The sequence below is a fragment of the Vidua chalybeata genome, chromosome 21 (genome assembly GCF_026979565.1).
Source record: "Vidua chalybeata isolate OUT-0048 chromosome 21, bVidCha1 merged haplotype, whole genome shotgun sequence".
In the NCBI taxonomy this organism is placed as follows: domain Eukaryota; kingdom Metazoa; phylum Chordata; class Aves; order Passeriformes; family Viduidae; genus Vidua; species Vidua chalybeata.
Genome location: NC_071550.1, coordinates 5,584,377 through 5,607,435, shown reverse-complemented (window position 1 = coordinate 5,607,435; position 23,059 = coordinate 5,584,377). Strand labels below are relative to the sequence as shown.

The 23,059-nt window shown below is 53.4% G+C and overlaps 4 protein-coding genes across 8 annotated transcripts in view; 2 read left to right on the top strand and 2 right to left on the bottom strand.

Annotated features, from left to right (window-relative positions):
• On the top strand, positions 1 to 3,442 carry ENDOG (endonuclease G). Its single transcript, XM_053962245.1, has 3 exons — positions 1 to 1,513; positions 1,976 to 2,085; positions 2,743 to 3,442. The coding sequence occupies exons 1-3, from the start codon at positions 1,022 to 1,024 to the stop codon at positions 3,023 to 3,025; spliced, it is 885 nt and encodes a 294-aa protein (XP_053818220.1). The 5' UTR covers positions 1 to 1,021; the 3' UTR covers positions 3,026 to 3,442.
• A 640-nt stretch (positions 3,443 to 4,082) lies between these two features.
• Positions 4,083 to 9,149, bottom strand: SPOUT1 (SPOUT domain containing methyltransferase 1). The gene is made up of 12 exons (XM_053961714.1): positions 8,939 to 9,149; positions 8,806 to 8,848; positions 8,597 to 8,716; positions 8,120 to 8,279; positions 7,279 to 7,368; positions 7,119 to 7,168; positions 6,825 to 6,955; positions 6,361 to 6,433; positions 5,890 to 5,988; positions 5,192 to 5,294; positions 4,771 to 4,918; positions 4,083 to 4,666 (listed from the first exon to the last, which is right to left on the bottom strand). Exons 1-12 carry the CDS (start codon positions 8,984 to 8,986, stop codon positions 4,592 to 4,594), a joined length of 1,140 nt encoding a protein of 379 aa, XP_053817689.1. The 5' UTR covers positions 8,987 to 9,149; the 3' UTR covers positions 4,083 to 4,591.
• Positions 9,150 to 9,747: 598 nt separating this feature from the next.
• On the bottom strand, positions 9,748 to 22,836 carry KYAT1 (kynurenine aminotransferase 1). Of its 3 annotated transcripts, none has more exons than XM_053961712.1 (14): positions 22,706 to 22,836; positions 18,571 to 18,692; positions 15,916 to 15,974; positions 14,827 to 14,977; positions 14,395 to 14,544; positions 13,957 to 14,043; positions 13,723 to 13,851; positions 13,272 to 13,392; positions 12,578 to 12,654; positions 12,255 to 12,344; positions 11,724 to 11,910; positions 11,447 to 11,523; positions 11,200 to 11,286; positions 9,748 to 10,780 (listed from the first exon to the last, which is right to left on the bottom strand). In XM_053961712.1, the coding sequence occupies exons 2-14, from the start codon at positions 18,652 to 18,654 to the stop codon at positions 10,712 to 10,714; spliced, it is 1,368 nt and encodes a 455-aa protein (XP_053817687.1). In that variant the 5' UTR covers positions 18,655 to 18,692; positions 22,706 to 22,836; the 3' UTR covers positions 9,748 to 10,711. The 3 variants fall into 3 exon arrangements, with proteins under 3 accessions (XP_053817687.1, XP_053817686.1, XP_053817688.1); XM_053961711.1 differs by lacking the exon at positions 22,706 to 22,836 and adding an exon at positions 20,215 to 20,455; XM_053961713.1 differs by lacking the exon at positions 22,706 to 22,836 and adding an exon at positions 20,215 to 20,455 and having other exon boundaries at positions 14,941 to 14,977.
• LRRC8A (leucine rich repeat containing 8 VRAC subunit A) overlaps positions 22,319 to 23,059 on the top strand; it is a 20,962-nt gene continuing 20,221 nt past the window's right edge. Inside the window, exon 1 of one of the 3 annotated variants that reach the window (XM_053961707.1) lies at positions 22,319 to 22,356. The gene's annotated coding sequence lies outside the window, so the exon portion shown is untranslated. Of the gene's footprint in view, positions 22,396 to 22,682; positions 22,723 to 23,059 lie in introns of those variants that run through there. The other 2 variants (XM_053961709.1, XM_053961710.1) reach the window with 2 other exon arrangements.

Sequence of the window (23,059 nt, the reverse complement as noted above, 5' to 3'; positions counted from 1 at the left end):
CCATAATCTCACAGGGACTTGAACAGAGGAAGTTTAAATAGGTCTTACCATGTGTTCCTCACAGGCAGGACTACTGCCAGACAGGGGAAAGGGAAATCACCTTCAGCTGGGAGGGTAAAAGGACACTCCTGGGTGTGGGAGGAGATGAGCCTTCCCTGGGAAGGAGAGGTCTGTTCTACCTGCACCTCACTGGGGTTCGAGCTTTGTAGAACTTTGTGGCTTTGCCAGTGAGGTAGATCAAGTTGCTGGTGATGGTCACTCGGGAGGCTGATTTTGAGTTTTAATTTTGTGACCTGACCTAGAATTATTTGCACTTTGGCATTGAGCAGAATGAAGGCCAGAAGTTGTTTTGGGGGAGTCTGGGGTGTTTGGGAATCAGAGGCTGGTTTTCCTGAAGGAATGTAAATGACTGTTTTAGATGTTTAGAGCAGTCTTCTAAAATGCCCTTTCCCCAAAGAAAGGAACAGATAACACTTTTTTTTTCCCACTTTGTTTGTGAAGAGCTGTGAGAAAAGGGTGTAGTGAACATTTCATCACACTAAAACGCCTTATTTTATGCTTCTTTTTTCAAACACTATTTTTATAAGGTTTCCTTTAACTAAACGGATGTCTGTGCAAACCTCTGCTGTTGGTGTGAGTCGGAGTTGGGGCTGTTCCAGGTTGCTGCTGCGGTGTCCGTAGGTGTGACAGCAGCACAGCGATCAGCAGAGAGCCCTGGCGAACCAGCCTGGCTCCTCCACCGCCTTCTCCTTTCCGCGATGGTTTTGCTTTGCCTTCCCCAGGAATACGTGGCACAGGTGCCACCGGTGGCGGTGGGAGCGGGCATCCCTGACCGCTGTGTCCTTGTGCCCCGTGTCCCGGGGCCGCTCCCCACGAGAGCGCTCCCGGGATCGCGGGGCGCCCGCCGCTCACGCTGTGCGCGCTCCCCCCTTAAAGCGGCGATGCCGCCGCCACAGCGCGGCCGCCTGGGGCTCGGGCGCGGCCCGTTTAAGGCGGGGCCGGGCCGCGCAGCGGAGCGGCCATGCTGCGGGCCCGGTGGGTGCTGCCGCTGGCGGTGGGCGCGGGGCTGGGGGCGGCCCTCGCCCGCCGGGAGCACCGGGAGCGGGGCGATGCGGCCGACGGGCTGCTGGCCCGCCTGCCCGTGCTGCCCGCCGTGGCAGCGGCCAGCCCGCCCGCGCCGCCGGGCTCGGGGCGCACCGAGCTGAGCAAGTACGGGCTGCCCGGGCTGGCGCAGCTGCGGAGCCGCGAGTCCTACGTGCTGTGCTACGACCCGCGGAGCCGCAGCGCGCTCTGGGTCATCGAGCAGCTCAACCGGGACACGCTCAGCGGCGCTTCGGACCGCGCCGCCTGCGACTTCCAGGAGGACGACTCGGTGCACGAATATCACCGCGCCACCAACGCCGACTACCGCGGCAGCGGCTTCGACCGCGGGCACCTGGCCGCCGCCGCCAACCACAGGTGGAGCCAGAAGGCCATGCGGGACACCTTCTACTTGAGCAACATCGCCCCGCAGGTACGGCCCGAGGCCTGCGGGGGAAGCCGGAGCTGCCCGCGTTCAAGGGCAGACGCTGCTCCGTGCGGGAAACCCCCGGGAGCGTCGCTGTGTTTGTGCCTGCAGCAGTTCAGGGGCCAAAGTCACTCGGAGGCGCCGATTTCCTGCTAAATTCAACAACAGGGATTCCCCAATGCACCTGCGTGTGTGTGCCTCTCAAGCCATAAAAGAGAGACCCCGTTCAGTGCAGCTCCTGTCAGGAGCAGAATCAAACAGGTAGACGCACACTTGATAAAAATTGAGGCCTTAGGCAATGGGTCCTGTCCTGGGTGTGCAAACCAGGCCATCATTGCTCCCAGAGCAGAGGTGATAGTGGAGATCTGGTATGGAAAGTGCTTGGGGCTCTGTGAGATGTGTTACAGGTGGCGTTACTCTGAACGGTGAGGAAATACCCCAGCAACTGACTACTGATTGTGTTTCTAGAATCCTCATTTAAACCAGAACGCCTGGAATAACCTTGAGAAGTACTGCAGGAGCTTGGCAAAAAACAACAGGAATGTCTATGTCTGCACAGGACCCCTCTTCCTGCCCAGGTAAACACGAGGGCTGAGCTGGACTGGCACCCAAAAGATGTATTGTGCTGGCAAAGGAGAACAGGCTAAAGGACCAGACAGGAGGGATCTACTAAGGGCCTTCTCAGTCGGTGAGACCAGCTGTGCAGAGAGATTCTGTGGAAAGGTACCTTTTTAGGATTAGGATTAGTTTATGTATTTCCCATCCAGATGATTATTTCATGAGTCAAGTGGCATTGCTGAGCTGCAGTATAACCACAGCTTGTTTTTGTTTGCAGTCCTTAACAATTTAGTGGATTAGCTGATTACCAGATTAGACTACTGACCCCATCCCTGCAGAATAAGGCTTTCAGGTTCAGTGTCGTGGACTACTTCTCCACTTAAGGACACAATTTTATTTCCAAAGATCTCCACGTAGCACCAAGGAGCAGCTGTCTCGTGTTGAGATCCCTTCAGCAGCAGGAAATAGCTTGGGAAGCCTGTTAAAGAGAGCCAGCAGGGAAGGGATTTGGGAGCAGCCCCAATGCACAGCTCACCCTCACCATGTCACATGGCCCCAGCCACCTTTTACAGCCCTGTTGCAGGAGCAGAGCTGCTGCCTGCTGTGGGTGGGGTCTTACTGAGGGAGTGGAGTGACACCAAACTAGGAGGTAACCTGGGATGTTGCTCTTGGTGCAGGATGGAGGCTGATGGGAAGATGTATGTGAAGTACCAGGTGATTGGGAAGAACAACGTGGCTGTCCCCACCCATTTCTTCAAGGTGCTCATCTTGGAAAAGGAGAGTGGGGAGATTGAGTTGCGCTCCTACGTGATGCCCAACAGCCCTGTGGATGATAAAATCCCCCTGGAACGGTTCCTGGTTCCCATCGAGAGCATTGAGCGAGCTTCAGGGCTCCTCTTTGTCCCAAACATCCTCAGGAGGACAAGTAACTTGAAAGCCATCACAGCTGGAAAGCAGTGAACCCTGACTAGAACAAATACAGGTAACCCCTGGCAAGGGACTGGCAGTCACCTGCAGAATTATATTTCCTTGTGCAGTTGTAAATGTGGGAATTAAGATTCAAACCTGTGCTTCCTTCTCCCGTTCCCCACGTGTCTAACTGAAACACAGACGCACAACAGGTCTTCAGAGTGGTCCTGCAGGAGGCACCTGACACTGTAGTAGCTCTCTAAGATTTGCCCCTAATCCACTGCTGCCTTGGAGTTGTGCGAGGCTCGTTCAGGCAGAAAGGGAAGTCAGCTGTTGCTTTTTAGCAGGGAAGGAGGGGGAGCAAGGTGGGTGCCAAGGGAGTAAAGAAGTTGCTGCCTTCCTGTGGCCAAAGAACTGTACAATTGTTTTCTCTCAGAAGATGGTTTTAGCAGTAAAGCTTTGAACACCCATGGTATTGGTTGTTTCTTATCTGCTCTCACCAAAGCTCTGAATATCTCAGCAGGAGGAGGGGAGGATGGAGCCAACTTTTGCAGCTGCTTTCCTGTCTGAGCTCACTGTAGGCAGAGCTTAAGGCATCACGGACAGAGCCAGACTGTAATGAAATGATGTGTTTTAGTGCTGAGGCTGAATTGAAGCTCCAGCCCTTCCTGCTGTTGGGAAAGATGAAGCCTTGAAGGGGGGCTGGGGGAAATCAGACTGAGGCAGGAACAGTTTCTTAGCATAAGGATAAGTTCTGACTTTGTTTCAGTCTGAAAGCCGCATCGCTCCAGAGGCACTGCCTGAAATCCAGGCACACACCCGGATTTCACAGCAACTGAGGTTCCATACTGCTTTATTCCCACCCCAGGTGTCCGAGTTGCTGAGACCAAGTCTGCTGCCAGGCTTGTGCCAGCTGCTGGGAAGCAGCAACCAGCCCCTGGCTGGACCATGCAGGCAGGAGGGCACAGACTTGCTGCTCCCAGCAGCAGTGAATGCCTGGTTGGGTGTTGTGGCACATCCACAACCAGTGTCTGTGAGCCACCTGCACTCCCAGAACCCGGAGCATGCTTGCTTAAACTGCTGACAAATGAGGCAAGATGGGTCTGTGTGGGGCTCCAAACGTGGTTTATTGCAACGAAGAGGGTCCAGGGACAGAGACAAAACGGGGCTGAGGACACAGGGTTTTTTACGGGGGAAAAGGGGCGCGTCTGAGGGTCAAGGGCCAATGGGAATTGAGTACCAGTGGTGCACAGCAGGGGCAGCCAGCTGGGGAACAAATGAGGTAACAAGGGTGGAGCATTGCACTAAACCAGGACCAACAGGAGACAAGAGAGGGGAGAACATTTTAGAGGGAGTACATATAAGGAAAAAAGAGCAGTTTTACTAGGTGATACCAATATAACCTGTGGCATTAACATGAGCCTGCAACTGCTTATGGGCGAGGCCATTGTATACAGAGAGGTGTCTCTCTTTGACCCTGGGCTTCCACAGTTGGGCAGCACTGCCAGCTCCAGTCACACTGTGCCTTGGTCCCTCCAGGCTCCTGGAGTGACTTGCCCAGCACCCCACATTTGAAGAGCTGCCTCCACAGGGGCAAGGTCAGTGGTTTCCCTTCCCTCAGTTGTCTCTGGGTGTCTTCACAGCCTCCTCCATGTGTGGTCTCAGCGCAGACAGAGAGATCAGCAGCGCTTCCTGCAGCAGAGCCAGGCCAGTCAGAGCACACCTGGGCACGTGTGTCACTGCCCCAGGCAGACACCCAGCACTGCCCTGTGCATGCCCAGTACCATCAGCCCCACCTCTGTCCGGATGGTTCTGCTGCCTTGGCTGGGACACGTGTTCAGGTAAAAGTCAAACAAGACACTTGGGTCGGTGACCTCCAGGTTTGGGTCCACATCAACCCCAGCTTCCAAGCCCTCAAGGCCTCCAAATACAACAAGGGCGTGCCTGGGGAGAGCACAAAGACAGGTGAGAGGGCAGACTGTCTAGGTCTGCATCCAAGCTCCTGTGTGCTGCTGGAGCTGTCTGTTGCTGATGGTGCCTACTGCAGCTGCCTCCCCACCAAAGCCCCACAGCATCTGGCCAGTGTCACAGTCCCTGCTACCAACTCCAGAGAAAGAGGAAAAGAATTGGCCTTGTTCTGAGGTATTTCCCCTGCTCTGCTGCCTGCACCAGCCTCACTGTGAGCTCTGAGGGGTGCCAAGCAGGCAGGACACAAACCTGAAGGAGGGCAGAGTGACCTGGTCCACGGAGCTGCCCCGCTCTGAGGTCCCAATAGAGAGATCGTAACCTTCCTTGAATGGGCACTCAGAAAAGACAGCACCTGGAAAACAGAGTTTGGGGTTACTGCTGCCATGTCCTCACCCATGTGCCTTCTGGACAGGTTAAACACAGAAGGAGTTGCTTTCAGTGCCAAAAGTGCAGCTAGAGACAGAATGACTCCTCTTTTCTACATAATTCCCTTGCTGCAAGAGTCTCCCACATCCTCTTCCTCAAAGCTCAAGACAAGTGCCAGGAACCACCCCCTAACAGCTTACAGTCTTCCTACAAGGTCCAATCAACCAGAAGATACAAAAAGAATTTTCCAGGGCTCTTGAACTGAAATTTGACTGCTGCCTCTGATGTGAATGAGTGGGATGTAGTTATCATAGAAATAGAGAAGGGCATCAACTCATCTCTTGCTGTTGTGCAGCCATTTGGAGCAATGGTGAGTGGAGGTTACAAGGCGGAGTCCTGGAGGGTGACTGAGGTGGTTCATGCCTAATTTCAGCCCTAAAATTTGATTGCCACATGGCTGCTGGCTGCATGTTTAATGTGCAAGTCCCCTTCAGACAAGATTTATAGGAAAGAGATGCATGCAGCCAGTAGCCCTGAGACTGGTGTGGACGTCCAGGTGGAGAATCTCTGTGAATACTCACTCAAGCAGGAGGCCAGGCGGACGCTGTAACCCCAGTACAAGCCTGAGATTGTCCGGGGGTGGTGCGAGGACACCACGGTGCCTTTCCGCACTTTGGCTTCTGAAAGAAAGCAAAGAGGTTTAACAGCCCCTGTGATCTGGTGAGATTTGACCAGCCACAGCCAGCAGTTTCTCCTGGAACAGGGCACTGACTTGGTATGCAACATCACTTTCTTGTTTTCCAGAATGTGAATAAGTATTCTGAAAATTTGGTGAGTTCTGGAAAGCCTGTGAGTGTGTTTGGGCTCTTTACTGCTGAGAAGAGCTGACAGTTCTTTACACTTATTGAGGGAGGCATGGTAAGGGTGTTATTGAATTTGTGTATGGAGTGAAGGGAACATGCAGAACTATTGGGTACCTTCAAACCTGTCATACAGAAGGACCAGCTCCTGCAGGACTGAAGTTTACAGAGGCTCCTGGAGCCATGGATTACCTGGATTCTGGGGCTCCTTCAGGTGCACGGTGACTCGCAGACCAGGGTTCAGCTGTTTGTCAATCTGCACCTCCTGCAGTGACAGTCACCATCAGCACCAGACATTCTGGAAGAACTGGGGAAGGTGGGGAAGGAAGGGAATCCTTTGAGGAAGTAGGGGTCTGGAGTTGGGATGAGGAGCTCTGCGTGTGGCTCAGGGGCTTGCTCATCAGTCTGAAGCTTATTTTGCTACTCAAAGGTTCAGCTGCAGCAGTAGAGCAATGATCTGCTGGAATGCATGGGGCCTGCTGGGACTTGGGAAGCCACAAACATTGCCAGGTCAGAAGGGACAAGACAGCAACAGCCTTAAACCCCCCACCAGCCCACTGCAGCCTTCAGAAACCCAGCAGCGCCCACCCTGCCTGCTGCAAATCTGCCAGAGAGACGAGGGAAGTTGTTTTGGCATCTGTGGGTAACAGACACACCTTCTTCATCCCACAGTTAACAAAAGAGCCTCTGCCTGGCTTCGTTGGCCGGTCCAGCACGATGCCCTCCCGGTACTCCGAGTCCTCGTCCATCCGCATGTGGTGGGGGCTGTCCAGGGGGTTGAGCAGCCCTAGAACAGCACAGACAAAGAGGAGCCGGGAGGAAAACGCAGATGTAGGTGCAGGTGCTCCCCTGCTCCTTCCCTCTCAGGTCCAGTGCCAAAGTGGGGAAAAGTCCTGGCTGTCCCACACACAGAGCCAGAGCTCAGGAAGGAGAGAGACAACTGCATTTACCTGCAAACTGCAGATCTTCGTGCTTTGGAAAAAAGGACTTCCTCAAGTACCTGTCACCAGAGAAAGGTGAAGTGTGACAAGGTATTTTTATGGAATCTGGATCTCAGTTCTAGCCTTATTCTGACTTAAATGAGCAGAGTATAGAGAAAAGCAAACTTACTGAGGGCACTCCAAGTACTGCAGGATCCGAGCCAGCTGCACACAAGCCTTGCCTTTCCTCCCAATTCCTTCAAAATCCCCCTCCACGCTCCTGAAAGTGAAAGCAAGCAGCCTGTTAACTCGGCATGAGATTGGTCAGGTCTCCAGAAGACCAAGCCTTGCTTCTTAATCTGACAATAGCAGCATATCCCTCCCCTCTAACCCTTGTAAGAGGGCTGCTCCAGAGGCAGTCTGTGAACACATCATCCTTTGAACTCTCTCCAAGTACCTTTTTCAGTTTTGTTTTTTGATCTTTATGTATTAATGTGATGTGGCAGGATGTCAGGAAGATGTCCTGACAGATGTCCTGTCCCTCCACAGCAAGGTTTAAGGGTATAGGAGAACTCGACCTCCTGTTGCTTTGTGAACTCCATGTTGGGATAAATGATCTGAGCTGCCAGGGCAGTTCAGTCAATATCTTTTTCCCTGGGGTATAGTGGTCCCCGTAATCCTGGCACATGCAGTTCCTTCCTGGCCTTAGCTTAATGAAAGAGTGAAGAAACAGAAACCTGAGAGGAAATACTGTGCAAAACAAGATGGCTCTTCCTTCAGAGAATCACAGAATGGCCTGGGTTGGAAGGGAGCTTAAAAGATCATCTTGTTCCACCTCCTGCCATGAGCAGGGACACCTTCCACTATCCCAGTTTGCTCCAAGCCCTATCCAAGCTGGCCTTGGATGCTTCCAGGGACGGTGCAACCACAGCTTCTCTGGGAAAGCTGTGCCAGGGCCTCACCACCCTCACAGGGAGGAACTCCTTCCTGAAATCTAATCTGAGCATGCTCTCCTTCAGTCTTCGCCTTACTTCACATCCTCTCCGTGCTCGTCGAACACCACGATCTCATCCACGCAGAAGATGGCGCAGGCGCGGGCGATCTGTCCCGCCAGGTACGCGCGCAGCGCCGGCGACTGTGCGTTGTTCAGGATGGAGCCGGGCAGGGCCACGCTCAGCGTGTGCTGACGGCCTGGGGAGCAGAGACATGAGAGAGCCACGGCCTGACAGCCAACGTGCAGCATCGCATTTACTGCTTCAGCTGCGCTCCTGGTTGGGGGAAAAGCAACTTCTGGTTCTTAGATTCAATCACTGGTTTTCTCTTAAGAAAGATCTCTAGTGCAGTGGTTGCTGCACAGTGTTTGTGCCTGTTTGGGCATGTGGACTGATCCACGTCGGATCTATGAAGTAACACCTTTCCTATCGATAGGTAACATGGACTGCCTTTTAACAGCCAAGTTTTCTAGCACTTTCCACCCAGGTCTCCCTGCCGGGTCACAGCGGCATCACCTCTGTCTTCCTTCTGCTCCTCCTGCGTCTGGGCTTGTTGTTCTGCCAGCTCTCGAACCCGCTGTTTCTCCAGTTTCTTCAGCAGCTTAATTTCCTTCCATTTCTTCGTCTCTGCTTTCCCTGGGACGGAGAACAGCGCCTGGCGTTAAACAACGCGCCGTGACCGCTCCGAGCGGCCCCAGCCCCCGCGTGGGCCCGGCCTTCCTTACTCTCCTGCTTCCAGCGCCGCCAGTCCACCTTCCTGTCCTCAACCTACGGGGGACAGCACGCGTTACCGCCGGGCTCCCCTCAGAGCCGGATCCGGGGAATGCCCCGGGCTCCCCTCAGGCCCCCCCAAACCACCTGCGCGCCCCTGGGCCGCTTCCCCACGCCGCTCTCCGTGTCCGCCATCTTCCCCGCGCTGCCGGCCGCGCCCCCGCGCTGCTGATTGGCCGGCGGGCGCGGGCCCCGCCCACGGCGGGGAGGAGCCCGAGTGACGTGTTCGGTGTTTAAGCGGCCCGCGCGGCAGCGGAGCTAAGCAGGGTCGGCCGCGTTCCGCGGGAGGATGGGTGACCCCAGGGAGAGCGGAGCGCCGGGCGCGCCCCGTGCGCCGAGGAAGATCGCAATTCCCGTGTGGGTGTGCGTGTAAAATCTGCGTACTCGCGTCTGCGTGTCTTTGCACAAGCCCTGCGTGTGTTTTGGACGATAGGTAGATGTACCCTGCCCTTTGCAGGTTGTGCCATGGCCTAGATAAGAGCCCGCACATCGGGGGTGTTACAATTAATGTTCATGTTAACAATCTAATTGCGCGGTTCTTCCTCTGTTTCAGCGACTGCGACTCTCCCCACGTTTGGTACATATATGGGTGCAAAAGGGCTTTCAGCAGCACCCTCACCCACCCAGGCTGAGCAAGCAGGTGAGATGGGACACCAGAAAAGGCAGGTGGCTGTTTGCCTCCTTCCCTCTCTCCCTCCCTCCTGCTGGCCCATGCAGCTCTGCCTCCAAGGGGATTGGTATCACCACCTGCAGCCCAATGTGGAAAACCTACGGAGCTCTCCCCACCAGCCTGAGTGGGACAAGTAGCCACCATCACAGGACCCAGCACAGATGAGGCAGCTCTCATGGAGAGCTCCATCAGTCCTGCAGTCATTACAGAGACACTTACTCTTCTGTGATTGCAGTAATTCCACTTTAATAATTTAACTGCTACAAACACTCATCGCACAGTCTGTTGTACACAACTCCCACGTGGTTGATGATGATGTTTTACACTCTTATCCAGGCTGAAATCGACCCTGATGCAAGAATTGCCTCTCCAGAATTGCTCGTGTCACCCTACCAGCTGACTGGGTGGGAGGTTGTGGTGGCCACCGGCAGTAGGAGCAGCCAAAGTCACGGTGCCCACTCTCCCCAGCCACTGTGTGCATTTGTCAGAGGCCAGAAGATTTTGCTCTGCAGCTTGGACGATGCTGCCAAGCCCTGAGAAAGTGCCAGGAGTAATTTGAAAGGTTTGACAATAGCCAGGCTACTGGTGAAAGCCTGTTTCCGGAGGGAAACCCAATTTTGCAGTCATCTTCTCCAGAGATTCACAGAAAAAAATAGTGGGAAAATAGTTTATGGTGGGAAATGTAATTTCACTGGGTTTGTAATTGTCAGTATCATAGGAGTCACCTTACTGATGGCTGGTGATACTGTCTAGTCCTGTGGGAACATGAGTGCTGGTGGAAATGCTGCCCTGAGTGGGGATGTGAAGAAACACAAGCCACACTAACCCTCCAGCACAGCCTTAAAGGTAGGTCCTGAAACACCTTTTCAGAATTTGGTGGTGAGATAGAGCCCTGTAACCATCCTCACCTTGTGTGTTGCTGGACGCATCCCAGAACTGATCAGCAAAATTTTTACATGTAAGAAATGTCAAATGCTGTTAGTGCACACAAAGTCTCACTTCTTGAAATCATTTCACAGTGACTGAAAATGTCCCCCAGGCCCTGAGCCTGGAAAAACATAACCATTTGTCTCACAGAAAATGTTGTTGAAAGTACTGAAGTAAGAACATACCAAAGTTTGTAGATAAGTGAAGAAGAAGAGCAGTTGGGGCAGATGAGGACCAAGGAGAGCCTGGTTCTCTCAGTGTATTCAGGAGCTGTTTTTTTCCTGTTTCCATTTTTGCAATATGTCACTTGCTGCCTTCAGTGTAGCTTCCTCCTAAAAAATACCACAGGTTTGGTCAGTGGCTCCCAGCCAAATCCTATTTCCCCTCACTGCAGCCATTGTTGATACAAAAATCCTGTTCTCATTCCGAAGCATTGCAGGTTCAGTATGAGACAGGCACAGCCATCTGTGGGACAGGCACAGCCACTGGGCAGCTAAAGGGGCACCTAGAGAGTCCCTTCCTTGGCCAAAAAATGTAGGATGCTGATGGGACAACCTTTAGGATGGCCCTGGCACATCTGGTGGCCCCCGCTCAGCTCGTGTGTCTGCAGGAGTGGTTGCTCCAGCTGGGATGCCATGGTGGGGCTCCAGTGCCCACGACATCCTGAATTTCTTCTTGCCATTTCTCTCATTAAACCGGCCCTGATTATTACTCCCAACCTTGCCTTCCTTAGTGCTGTCCCATATCTCACCTTTGCAAAGCAGAACCGGATGAAATTGGTGTAGTTGTTCTTGTGGGCCTCGCTGTAGAAAGCAGAGAGCGGGATGGCAGCAAGCCCCTGGGAAGAGGAAGCACAGGGAGCTGAGGGTCCTGCTCTGGGGCTGGCCTGCAGCCTGCTGTGCCCCAGTGTGGGTGAACTCCAGGCCCCCCAGCCATGAGCTTGGGTGGGCACAAACCCACCCAGGGCAAAGGCAGCAGGAAGGGCCAGACCCTTTTACCTTGTTCTTGACCATCCACTTTGCAAATCTGGAGTCATAGGGCTCATCTGAGTTGGGGACATCAGGGACATCAGATTCTGCAGGAGAAGCACAGCAGGACAGAGGCTGGGGCAGCTGCCAGGTGCTTCAGCCGAGCCCCAAGCCCACATCCTTGCAGCTGGTATGGGGAACATGCAGCCCATCCCTGCTTTGATGATGGTTTATGCAGGTTCCTGTCCCTGCCAGTAGTACCACGCCCCACACCCAGCCCACCTGGGCAGGACTGCAGGTGACTCACTGAACGGGGAGATGTCTGCCACCAGGAAGTAGGTGCCCTCTGGGATGATGGGTTTCATCCCCACACCATCCAGGCTCTGAACCAGCCAGTCTCTCTTCTGCTGCAGCTCCTTGGGCAGCTGGACAAAGTAGCTCTCTGGTTTTCCATAGAGCATGAGCTCCCTCTGGAAACCCTGAGCCACGGCCTCCTGTAAGGAGAGAGGAGCCAGTGCCCAGTGGGAAGATGGTCAGGGCTGTCTTGGGAACTGAAGTTCCTGCAATTCACAGGTGATTAGGGAGCTCTCTGCCTCCAGCCCCTCTGAACTGCCTCTTAAATTTGTCAATGCAAGATAAGGAATATACCCTAGGCAGGCTGGACTCCCCCCTTCCTCCCAGACACAGAACAACTGTAGGGAGAGAGGAAGGAGCCTCTCCAGGGCACCACAAATCACTTGTGTGTGCCTTTCAGGTCAGCTGTGGAGAAGAGGACCATCTCTTACCCCTGCTCTGAGGGCTTGGGAATTGCAGGGCCAGGTGCAGGGAGGTGCCTTACCTGGGCAATTGTGGCACAGTGGTACACCGAGTTCTGGTGCACAGTACGGAGGTGCTGCAGCAGCCTGTCGGGTCCCACAGCCCAGCCCACCTGTGGCCAGGAGAGGAGGAGGAAGATGGTGAATCTCTGGCTGCCTGCGCAGGCTCTCCTTTCTGTGCCTGTGCTGGTTTCATTGCACTTTCTAGACAGAACTTTCATAAAGCACCTCTGGTACTTTCAGACCCCGAGGCTCCAAGCAGAGCGTGGCCACAGTGTCCCTGGTGCTGTGCTGTGGCAAAGGGACGGGGATGGGGACACAATGAGGTGCCACATGGGATATTCACCTTCCATCCAGTGGCACTGAAGGTCTTCCCAGCACTCCCGATGATCACCGTGCGGTCCCACATCCCTGGCAAGCTGGCTGGCAATGAAAGGAGAGAAACCCCAATGGCAGAGCTCAGCTTGCTCCTTTCTGGGCTGCATTAATGGCACGTGGTCTGTCCGCTATCATCCATGGTGATCTTTTGTGTTCACAGCACATCTTTCACCTGGATGAGCCTCAAAGCACATCCCAAGCAGGCAGCCAGGTTTCTCAAAAGCATCTAATTTTAATTAAGCATTTTCACAGTCATGTACCCAGCCCTAGGGGCTCTCAGAGATGCCAAGCACCATCACCCTGCATCAAGGTGATGGCATGTTACTCCAACTGGAAGAACAGGCTGAAACCGTGTTGAAATTGATTTCCTGGAACTAGAGACACTTGGAAAACTGTCTTTACAAAGCATGGGAAAAAATCAGTTTCACTGGAGCCAAATGGCTTTTTGTTCTAGACTGCCCTTCTGACTGGCTCTGAAGTCAGAGCTTCTGTTTAGGACCTGGTTTGGAAGCTGAGACTGAAGTGCAACAAACCACCCTCAGTGGGGGATTCATGCCTAGTACAGCTGTGCGTGCAGGCAGCTCCTGGGATTTCCAGGGGCTGCCAGTGCAAAGCCCATTCCCTGCCCTGAGCAGCCCCGCCCAGCCCAGCCCCGCCCGTACCGATGCGGGTGTGCTGCTTCCCGTCGTAGACCAGCCACTCGTACACCTCGTCGCTGATGCACAGCACGTCGTGCTTCACACACAGCTCCGCAATCAGCCCCAGCTCCCCGTGGCTGAACACCTGCAGCAGGCACAGAGTGCAGCAGGGGTACAGCAGGAGCATTTCTGAGCCCCTGCCTGTCCCTGCTTGTCTCTGAAGGTTGTGTGTATCCTCCTGGCACCATCTCCCATGCCAGGGAAGGGCAGGAGCTGGCTGCAGTGGTCTAACAGGGCAAAAGCACTGCTGGCACAAAAGACAAGGCTTAAAAACACCAGGAGACTGAGCACAGCATGTGGTGCCCCCACAACACCCACTTCCCTTGTGTGCAAGGCAGGCTGAGTCAGTGCTGCACTGCAAATGTGGCTGCAGCACCCCAGCAGCTTCAGGGCCCAGCTTGGCCAGCAGCGTTACCTTGCCCAGAGGGTTGTTGGGTGAGTTCAGGACGATGGCTTTTGTCCGTTCACTAAATTTAGAAGCCAGTTCAGCTGGGTCCAGCTGCCAGTCTGCGCTAGACATCAATTTTCCATCTTTTGGAGGATTCTAGAGAGAACATGGGAATCTTGGTTTGCTTTGCTACCTCTGCACCTTGTTTACCACTCACCTCTTTCCTGACTGCTGTGACTCTTCCCTTCTCCACCCACTCACCGGCCTCAGAGGCACAAACACAGGTGTCCCACCAGCCATTTTCACCATTGGCTCATAGCAGTCAAAGAAGGGTTCAATGATTATCACCTGGAAGAAAGGGACATGTCAGCATCCTCCTGGTCCTGCTCAGACTTTCCCTGAGGAGTGCAGAGAGCAATGGGAGGGACAGGACATTTTAATCCCTAATTACTGTAATGGAGAACCTGCACTGCCTGTGGGAAGTGCCAGGAAGGACACCACCACTCAGGACAGAAAGGGTTATTTTGCTTTATGCAGAAATGATGCAATGCCCTGCAGCAGATAATTTCTTCCTTTGGAAGCTCAGGTACTGCAGAATGGGGATAAAATTGGTTTTGCTTTGGAAAAGGACAATGAAAACCAGCCTCCAGGACCCCTGGGGGAAGGCTGCCAGTGCAACAAGGCCTTCTCTTGGGTTACCTCATCACCTTCATCCACTAAAGCCTGGAAGCAGCAGAAAAGGGCCTGGTATGCCCCCACAGTCACCATCACATTGGTCATAGGATCCAGATCTCGTCCAAGCAGCTTCTCAAAAAACTGGGCTAGGACCTTCACCAGAGGCGGGTGGCCCTGTGGGGTGAGAGGAGAGTGGGAATTGGGTTGCAGAAGACTCCTAAACCAAGGATAAACACTTGGAAGGGGACTGGGAAGCCAGGAGCCCTGTGAGATCTTCCAGCCCAGCTGCTTCAAGCATCCCAGTAAAGCAGGGAGTTACAGGGAACAGTGGGTCGAGGCTGGATGTATGTTTTGTCTCATGTTTTTTCCTGTTTACTGCTGCCTGGTGAGCTCTGAAGCAGCCAGGGCTGGTGGGGACTGAGGGGGTAGTGCTGGGCAGGGGCATCTGTCACGCACGAAGGCACGGGTGTACTGGTGCAGCATGTGGTTCCCCCCGCCGAGGGCTCTCGTGAGTGCCTCTGTCAGAAAGTCTGGTGGAGGGAAGTCGGGGAAGCCCTGGCCCAGGTTCACCTTGGAGTAGGTAGCAGCCAGTTTTACAAACTCCACCCTGGAAAGAAGGGAAACAAAAGCACTTTCAGAAGGTCTGAGCCATGTGCTGGCACCGGGTCTGCTCGCAGCATCCCTTTGGAAGGGAGTGGGGTTGGAGTCCCTCCTGCAGAGCCATCCTGCTGCTCACAGGCAGGCAGGACCAAGCACAGGTCATTTCAGACCTGTTGCAATTAAACCAAGGATGATTAGCTATTGCACTGGGGGAACTGTTTCAATTTTATTTAATTTAACTGTTTTTCTCCCAGGAAACAGCTCTGTGGTCAGTGTGTGGTCACAGCTGAAAGCCTGTGGTGTTTCTGATCACACTGGACTGAGCAAGAGGGCACTTGGAGGTTTTCAAGCTCATACCAGCTCTGCAAAATTTAGCAACTAGACATTGTGAAGGCCTCTGCAGAGGGCAAGGTGGGTTGAACTCGCTGCTCATCTCAAACCAAACAAGAGCCAGCTCACTGGCAGTTCATAGCTTGAACCCAGACACAGCAGGGCCTTGGGGAAAGACCATTTAAGTCTCTTCTTCCAGCACAAAACTTTCCCAGTGCTACATTGTGCCTGGCAGGATGGGAATGGCATTGCAGCAGCCCTGCCTCTCTGGTTCTGGTGCCCCAGGGGGAGCTTGGAGCAGGTGCCAGGCTGCAGCCAGTGTGCAGCAAACACTTGGCTCAGATTTGGGTGCCACTGGGATCATTTGGGTGGATGGGTCAGGGGGAGGGCAGTGCTTCTGCCTGATACACCCAGAAGTGAGAGCTGCAGGTACAGCACTGACTCATGGTAAAGTCTTCTGGGACAAACTTGCTCTGATGTGCTTCCTGAACACATGCAAAACATTTGAGGGAAACTTCTGCTCTGTGCTGTGTGGCTACTGTGGTTTCAATCTGGTTTTAGGATGCCTAAAACCACATCTACCACCTGGGTAAACCAGATATTCTTTTAACTCACCAGATATTTTTATCTATTCCCTCCAGCCTCCGAGCTTGCACTGGCCTTGACATTTTTGCCTGCAGAGAATGAGAAAGAAAGTGAGTTTAAAGCTTTTAAATGAGGCCACAAAAGGGCTGTGGCCTCCCTAGAGAAGTTTTTCCCAACAGAAGGTGTGCCCTTTAGTATTGCTTCATGGGCTGTTCCTGACTGATCTTGGAGCAGTATTACTGTTGCAGTGGTTTCTGCTTTCACTTACAAGTTTCAACAAGAATTGGGAAAATAGATGAACAAGAGAAGCTTTTGTACACTCACTGTGGAGGTGGCAATGCCTTAAACCTCATTACCTGTTTGGATCAGTCATGGGGTCAAGCTCAGCCAGACTGTATCAGCCAGGCCAAGCACCCCAGACCTCAGGCTTTTACATTCCATAACCTCTCCATCTTCATGGGAAGGACCTCCTTACTCTACAAGCCATGAAATACCCCCTTTTCCTAGAAGAACAAACTAGTTTATTCCATGCTGCTCTATGAAGGAGCAGAAGTAGATACTCTTCTGTCCTGATGAAGTGCTTGGTGAGGGGGCTTGCTCTAGATCCTATAAAATGTGCAGTTTTCTATTTAAAGTTCATGTCAAACCCAAGCAGTAACTAGGTACAGACAAGAGAGAGCAGAGCACAGAGGTCAGTGTGATGTACAGACACTGAGGTACCATGCCATGACTGGTTTGTAATTTCCATGTACATCATGGCTCAGGGGAGTGGAAAGAAAGACAGCAGGAAACACTGAAAGCAAAACCCTCCTTCCAGTTGGATAAGCACAGTGGGAGAAAGTTAGATGTGCTTTATGGGGAATTCATCACGAGGATGATGAAAAGCAGCAGAGACAGAATTTAGTAGCTCAGCAGTGCAGGGAAAAGGTACCAGACAGGGAAAGGGCTGGAAACTGGAGACAAATGATGCTCAGTGCACCAGAAAGAGCCAGCGTGGGGGCACGAGGAGGGCAGCCCTGAAGCAATGAGTCAAGAAAACCATTGTCACCACAGCAAATAAAATACATTTGAACTGGAACAAGGAAGGCATGTGAAAGCAGCTGAGCTGAGGTGCAGAGCTGGGATGTGCAGGGGTCTGTGCTCTGCCCTGCCAGGACGGTGGGGGGGATACCAGGTCAGCCTCCTCCCAACACTCAGCTGCAGCAGGACTTACCTGCTCCCCTCTGCTGTTTACACAGTACCGCACTAGAATTTGAGCAGTGCCCCAAGGATACTTTGTGCTGAGGTCCTTAGATTTTTATACAGCTTCAGCCCTTACCTTTGCAAACACCCAGCCGAGGAGCCCTGTGTTTCAGAGGGCACCAGGTGGACTCTGCTCCACCCTGGTTCCAGGCAGGCAGCCAATGACAAGCAGAAGTCACTGGCTCCAGGGCAGCCTCTCTCCTCTCCTCTCCCTGTCCATCTCCCTCTCCTCTCCTCTCCTCTCCTCTCCTCTCCTCTCCTCTCCTCTCCTCTCCCTGTCCATCTCCCTCTCCTCTCCTCTCCTCTCCTCTCCTCTCCTCTCCTCTCCTCTCCTCTCCTCTCCTCTCCTCTCCTCTCCTCTCCTCTCCTCTCCTCTCCTCTCCTCTCCTCTCCTCTCCTCTCCTCTCCTCTCCTCTCCTCTCCTCTCCTCTCCTCTCCTCTCCTCTCCTCTCCTCTCCTCTCCTCTCCTCTCCTCTCCTCTCCTCTCCTCTCCTCTCCTCTCCTCTCCTCTCCTCTCCTCTCCTCTCCTCTCCTCTCCTCTCCTCTCCCTCTCCCCTCCTCTCCTCTCCCCTCCCCTCCCCTCCCCTCCCCTCCCCTCCTCTCCTCTCCTCTCCTCTCCCTCAGCTTTGCTCTTTCTGCACAAGCTCATGGCTGTTACAGTCACGAGACCTGGTGCCTGAGCTGATTTGGGTGGGAACAGAAGAATGTATGGCTTGGGAAGTAAAAGATAGCTGGAGGCAAAATATTAACAGCTCCAGCGCTGTTCTTGCAAGGTGGGGCTGCTGCAGGCCACAGGTCAGAGAATTTAACAGATGACAAAGTGTGGTAGGGATCAGAGGGAAGAAGGTGCCTTAAGCCTTGAAATTCCCAGTTCTGAGGAAAGGCCTTGTCTGCTTCAGGAACAGAAATAACAATTTTTTTTTTTTTCTGATGCCCCCTCCATCCCATCCTACCCCAACCTGTGTGTGATGCTGCCATGGAGAGCAACACAGGCTCAGGACCATGCAGCCCTTGAATCTGTTTCAGCCTGTTCTGTCCCCAGACAGAAGGTGCAGTTTGCCTGGCAGCCACACAGGAGAGCTGGGTGCCAGTGCAGAAGACTTGGCATCCATGACCTTCCACCACTGACTCTCTGCTGTGTGTGACTGCCTTGCTCTGTATGTTGGGATCTCTGAGTGGGATGCTGATATTTTCCAAGTACTTTGCAAGCCAAGAGGCTCTAGTAGAGACCATCAGATGAAGCAACCCCACAAACAAGGAGCCTTCTCCTCTGTGAAGGATATCCCCTTATGAGGATCCTTTAAACGCTCCCTGGAAATAAGCAGGTACAGAGGAAGTTGCACAGAGTGACTTTTCCTGACGTGCTCTGTTTGCTCTTGCTGCCAAGCTGAGCTGCCCTGGGCAGGCTGCCAGCCAGGAACAGTCCCACTGGGCATTCCATACCTCTCTGGAGCGCGAGCTATGTCCAGCACTGCTGTTCCTCTCCAGCAAGAAGTGACGCAGGGACGGTCCCGCTCTCCTGAGCATGCCACGGCTCCTGCTGTCTCACTCCTGCAGGCACAGACCTGCAATTCCCAGACAAAGGACAGGGCTGAGACAATTGCTCCACAGGGTTAAAGCACACTTGTACCTGTACCAGGCCCAGACCCAAAGCAGAGGTTGTTCTGCCACAGAGAGGAAAAGGCAAAACGAGCTGCTTTGTGTGTCATCACTGCAATGTCCAACAGTACTGGGGCTGTACTTTGTGCCCATGGCACACAGGATCAGGATCACAAGGGTAACCATGACTTCTGCCTCCTCTCTCCCAATCCAGGCTTCCCCCACTTTCCTCTGCACCAATGGGAGTATGGACACCAGTGAGAGGGCATCCTCTGGGAATTTGGTACTCAGCATCAGCTGCCCATCCAGTGTCACTGAGCCCAGGTAACTCTTGCCTCTGCCCTTCCTCCCTTGCAACACCTTCGCCTTCCTGGCCCACACAGAGAATCTCTCAGCTGCTGCAGCTCTGGTTTAGTCACAAGTTTTATTCCAATTAACAGGATGTCACCTTCTATCTCTAAAGTGATTTTAGTGATTATCTTTCTTTCAAGGCCCCAAACAAGTTGATTTCTGTGTGTAAAATGCAGCCTGTTCCTTCACCTCGGGTTCCTTCAACTATTCTACAGCATTACTTAAACATGCAGTATTTAAGCTAAAATAAATGAATGTTTTGTTAGGTACTTGAGATAAAAGCAATGAGGCTGGACGATGTATGCACCTTTATTATGACCAGCCATGAATTAATTTACCTATGTGCCAAAAAAATTAATTAAAACAGATTTGAAACTGACCAGCCCAGAGGTAAGCTCTCAATACTCTTAAGGTCACTTTCCATCCTTTCATGCAGGATGCAAATCCCCAGTGTCTGCATTTTCTATTATTTCTAAAAAAAGTGCAAAGCAGCTGCCAGCTGAGACCAGCGGGGTTTCACATCTGTTCATCAAGTGGGAAAAAATAGCAGAATTTATGGAAAATTTGGAAGCCAGAGCATCATATTGCTTATGACTGTAAAATCTCCACCTTGTGCTTGCATGACACTGAGATGTGGGAGGACACTGCTTTGGGGTGCAAAGCAAAGGAGTCCTGGAATGAGGGGATCTACCATGCAGGGGACAGAATCAAAGTGTGGCAGTAAAAAAGACTTTATCAGATTGCAGCAAGCTCCAGAGCTGTGTAAGAGCTGTGCACAGGGCTGAGGGCAGCACCCGGGAGCAGCTGACCGGGACACGGCTGACTCTGGAAGGGTGCACTGGGCTGAGCAGAGGATTTTGGAGGTGACAACCGGGAAGGTCACCTCGGGGACTGGTCACTCACCACCTCCAGCCCGCAGGTCGCAGCCGTCTCCTCCATCCCGGTGCTCCTCAAGCCCACCCTTGGCAGCTCGGGGGTGCACCCGGGAGGCTTTGGGGACACGGCTGTCCCCAGGACACACTGCATGTGCCCCAGGACCAGGGCGGGTGCAGGGCGAGAGCAGCAGCAGCGCCAGCAGGAGCTGACACTGGGGACAAAGCAGCTGCCAGAGGGACTGCGGGGACAAAAACAACTTACATCGAGCTGGGCCGCGCTGCTTTACGCTGCAAAGCCTGGCACAGCCGCCCGGGCTGCCCGGGCACACATTGTGCCTTCTCCTCTGCCCGAAAGGCTTCACCTGCGGCTGGGACTTCCTGGGAGGAGTCGCTGAGGCCGCAGGAAGGCAGCGGTGGAGCTGCAGCCCTGGCGGGGAAAAGCGTTCCGGCAACAAGCTCTGAGGGCTCTGAGGGCTCTGTGGGCTCTGAGGGCTCTGAGGGCTTCGGCTGCCTGGGAAAATACCCCAGCTTGTTGTTCAGGCGGAAGCTCATGCTGGCATAACCATAGCGCCGTATTTTTCGTGGTTTGGCTGTAAATACTTTAGCGTGGCAATGGCAGGGAATTTCCCTTTGAGTGAAGCGTTCCGTCATTCTGAAAAGTTAATTTATAAGTCAAAATCCTCTCAAAAATTTCATCCTGCAGGCTTAATATTATTAGAGAAGGGAAGGGATAAGTGTAAGGTCCTCTTGCCTAAAGCAGATCCTGCAGCATTGCCCGACGCTGGGCTGTGGGTGGCCAGGCAGGGATGGCAGCGATCTCAGTGGGGGATGCAGGAGCTGAACTCTCCGTCAGTGCTAGAGAGCTGGCAGCTGCTGCAGTGAGGTGTTGGGAGAAATCTATCCTCTCTTCCCTCTTCCTTTTGTGACAAGGCGTGACCTGCACCCATGAGTCAGGTCGTGTAAGTCTCCTGAATAATTCCTGTCGCCCTTTCACAGCAGGAAAAAGTGAGCCATGGGGAGAGGAAGCGGCTGCATCCGCTGTGCCAAAGGTTCCCAATCCCAACGCGACACCCCACAGGCATCCCTGAGGTGATTAAGCAGGAGGGAATGTCTGCAAGGAGAGGAAAACTCTGTTTTCTACGTTTCTGTTCAAGTCAAACACTGAAACAAACAGATGGAATGAAAACTTGGTTCTGTAAGAATGTTCACATCACATCCAGAGTCATCAAATGGCTCAGTGGCATTTTTTCCTGTGCTTTCTTTGCTCTGTCCTCCACCAGCCTTGTGCCTTCCCTGGTTGTTGTTTGCCTCAGAACTGAGCTCGTTTAATTAGATATTAGTAAAAAGCCAATTTTGCAGAAAAGTGGCCAATTTTCTGTCAGGTCCGTGAGCTGAACTGGCTCAGGGTGGATGTGAGGGCAAAAGGTCCTCCAAGGAAAAAGAGATGTGGGCAGGGAGGAGTAGGGAGAAAAAGGGATGGACACAAGCCCCCACCTTCTCTGTCAGGATTTAGACTTTATATAGGTCCAACAGTATTACCTTAATGCCCTCTTGAAATTTAGCAGAAATTTCTGGATGGGGTCAATGATGTAAAGGCCTTGTACTTTTTACTGTAAAACTCAAGGAATATTATGACCTTCTTTTTCTTCAGGTAATTTTAATTTAACAAATGCATCTGGATATGAACAATTCTTAATTAGCGTTGAGTTAAAAAAAAATAGCTATTGCAGTGGTCTGATAAGAGTCTAGAGCCCTATGTCCTGACACTGGGATCCCAGCACCTCTGGTATACTCTGGCATAGGTCCTGTGCCTGTGGCTACAGGAAGTTGCAAAGACTTATAATATTCCTAGAAAGCCACAGATGCACTTACTTTATTGTTACAGGCATCACTGGTGTAGACAAGTTAAAATTGGCTTCATTTAACCACTCAGAACCGCCTGCTGTATGCTAATAAAATTACAACTAATGCCTTTGAACCATCCTTTATGAATTTAAAAAGAAATTGTGCTGCACAATGTTCTCCATTGCGTCAGACAAGTAAAAATAACTACCAGTGAATCACTTTTTTCAGGCACCACAAAATTCACAGCAGCTGAATGCACTCAGCTCCGGCTGGAGCTGAGGCGGCTCCTTTAAGGCTGGCGCCATTTTGAGCGCTGCCCGGCACCAAGATGGCGCCGCCGCCCTCACTCCCCCCCCTTCCCGCCCACCCCCCTGTGGAGCGCGCCCTCCACAAAGATGGCGCCGCGCCCGAGTCGCCGTGCCCGCCCCCAAGATGGCGGCGGGACGGGGCGATGGTGGCAGCGCTGGCCGGGTGAGGTCAGATCCGGGGCGGGGCCGCTGCGGGCAGGGCGGACAAAAGGCGCCGGAGCGGCGTAAGGGAGGGTGGGCGTCGCGGGCAGGTGGGTGCGGTGGGTTCCCGTCACGGCCGCGGCGGGCAGGTGGGTGTGCCGCGCTCCCCTCACGCCATGGGCGGGCTGTGGGGACGTGTCCCCCTGTGGGGTGATGTCCCGGAGGGGATGGGGTGGGGTGGGACGCCGGGTCGGGGAGGGCGCGGCTGATGGGGGCTCGGAAGCGGCGAGCAGGAAGGATTTGCTGAGTAATTGGGCAGCGATTCGGTTTCTCCGTGTCCCGCCGTTCCTGCTCTCACACCGCCCGGGCAGGGGGGTTCTCCCCTCGTCTGTGGGGCGAGGCAGGGCCGGGGTGTGCGCAGTGTCCCTCCAGCGAGGGGAGGACGCCGCTGTTCGTTACCTGCGGACGGAAGTGCGGTGGGATTTATTTATATCTCCCAGAGGATGTTTCTTTCTGTGTCCGGAAAGCCGCGGCGGAGTGGCGGGGGCTGGTGCCGAGGTGTGCTAGGTTGAGGCTGGTACCCATTGACTGGAGCGGGGAGAAGGTCAGAGAGTCCTCTCCTCCTAGTGCTGCCTTTGCGGCACTGTGGTACGGCTAAAATGCAATAGCTTTGGATTCCAGGGTGTTGCTTCAAAATCTGTCAGCCCGAATGGTAACTTTGGGATCACGAGGAATGAACCCTCGGACATCTTCAGCACTGTGGGGCTGGACTTTCTCCCACTGATGTCCGTTCTTTCTCATTTCTCCCTGCTG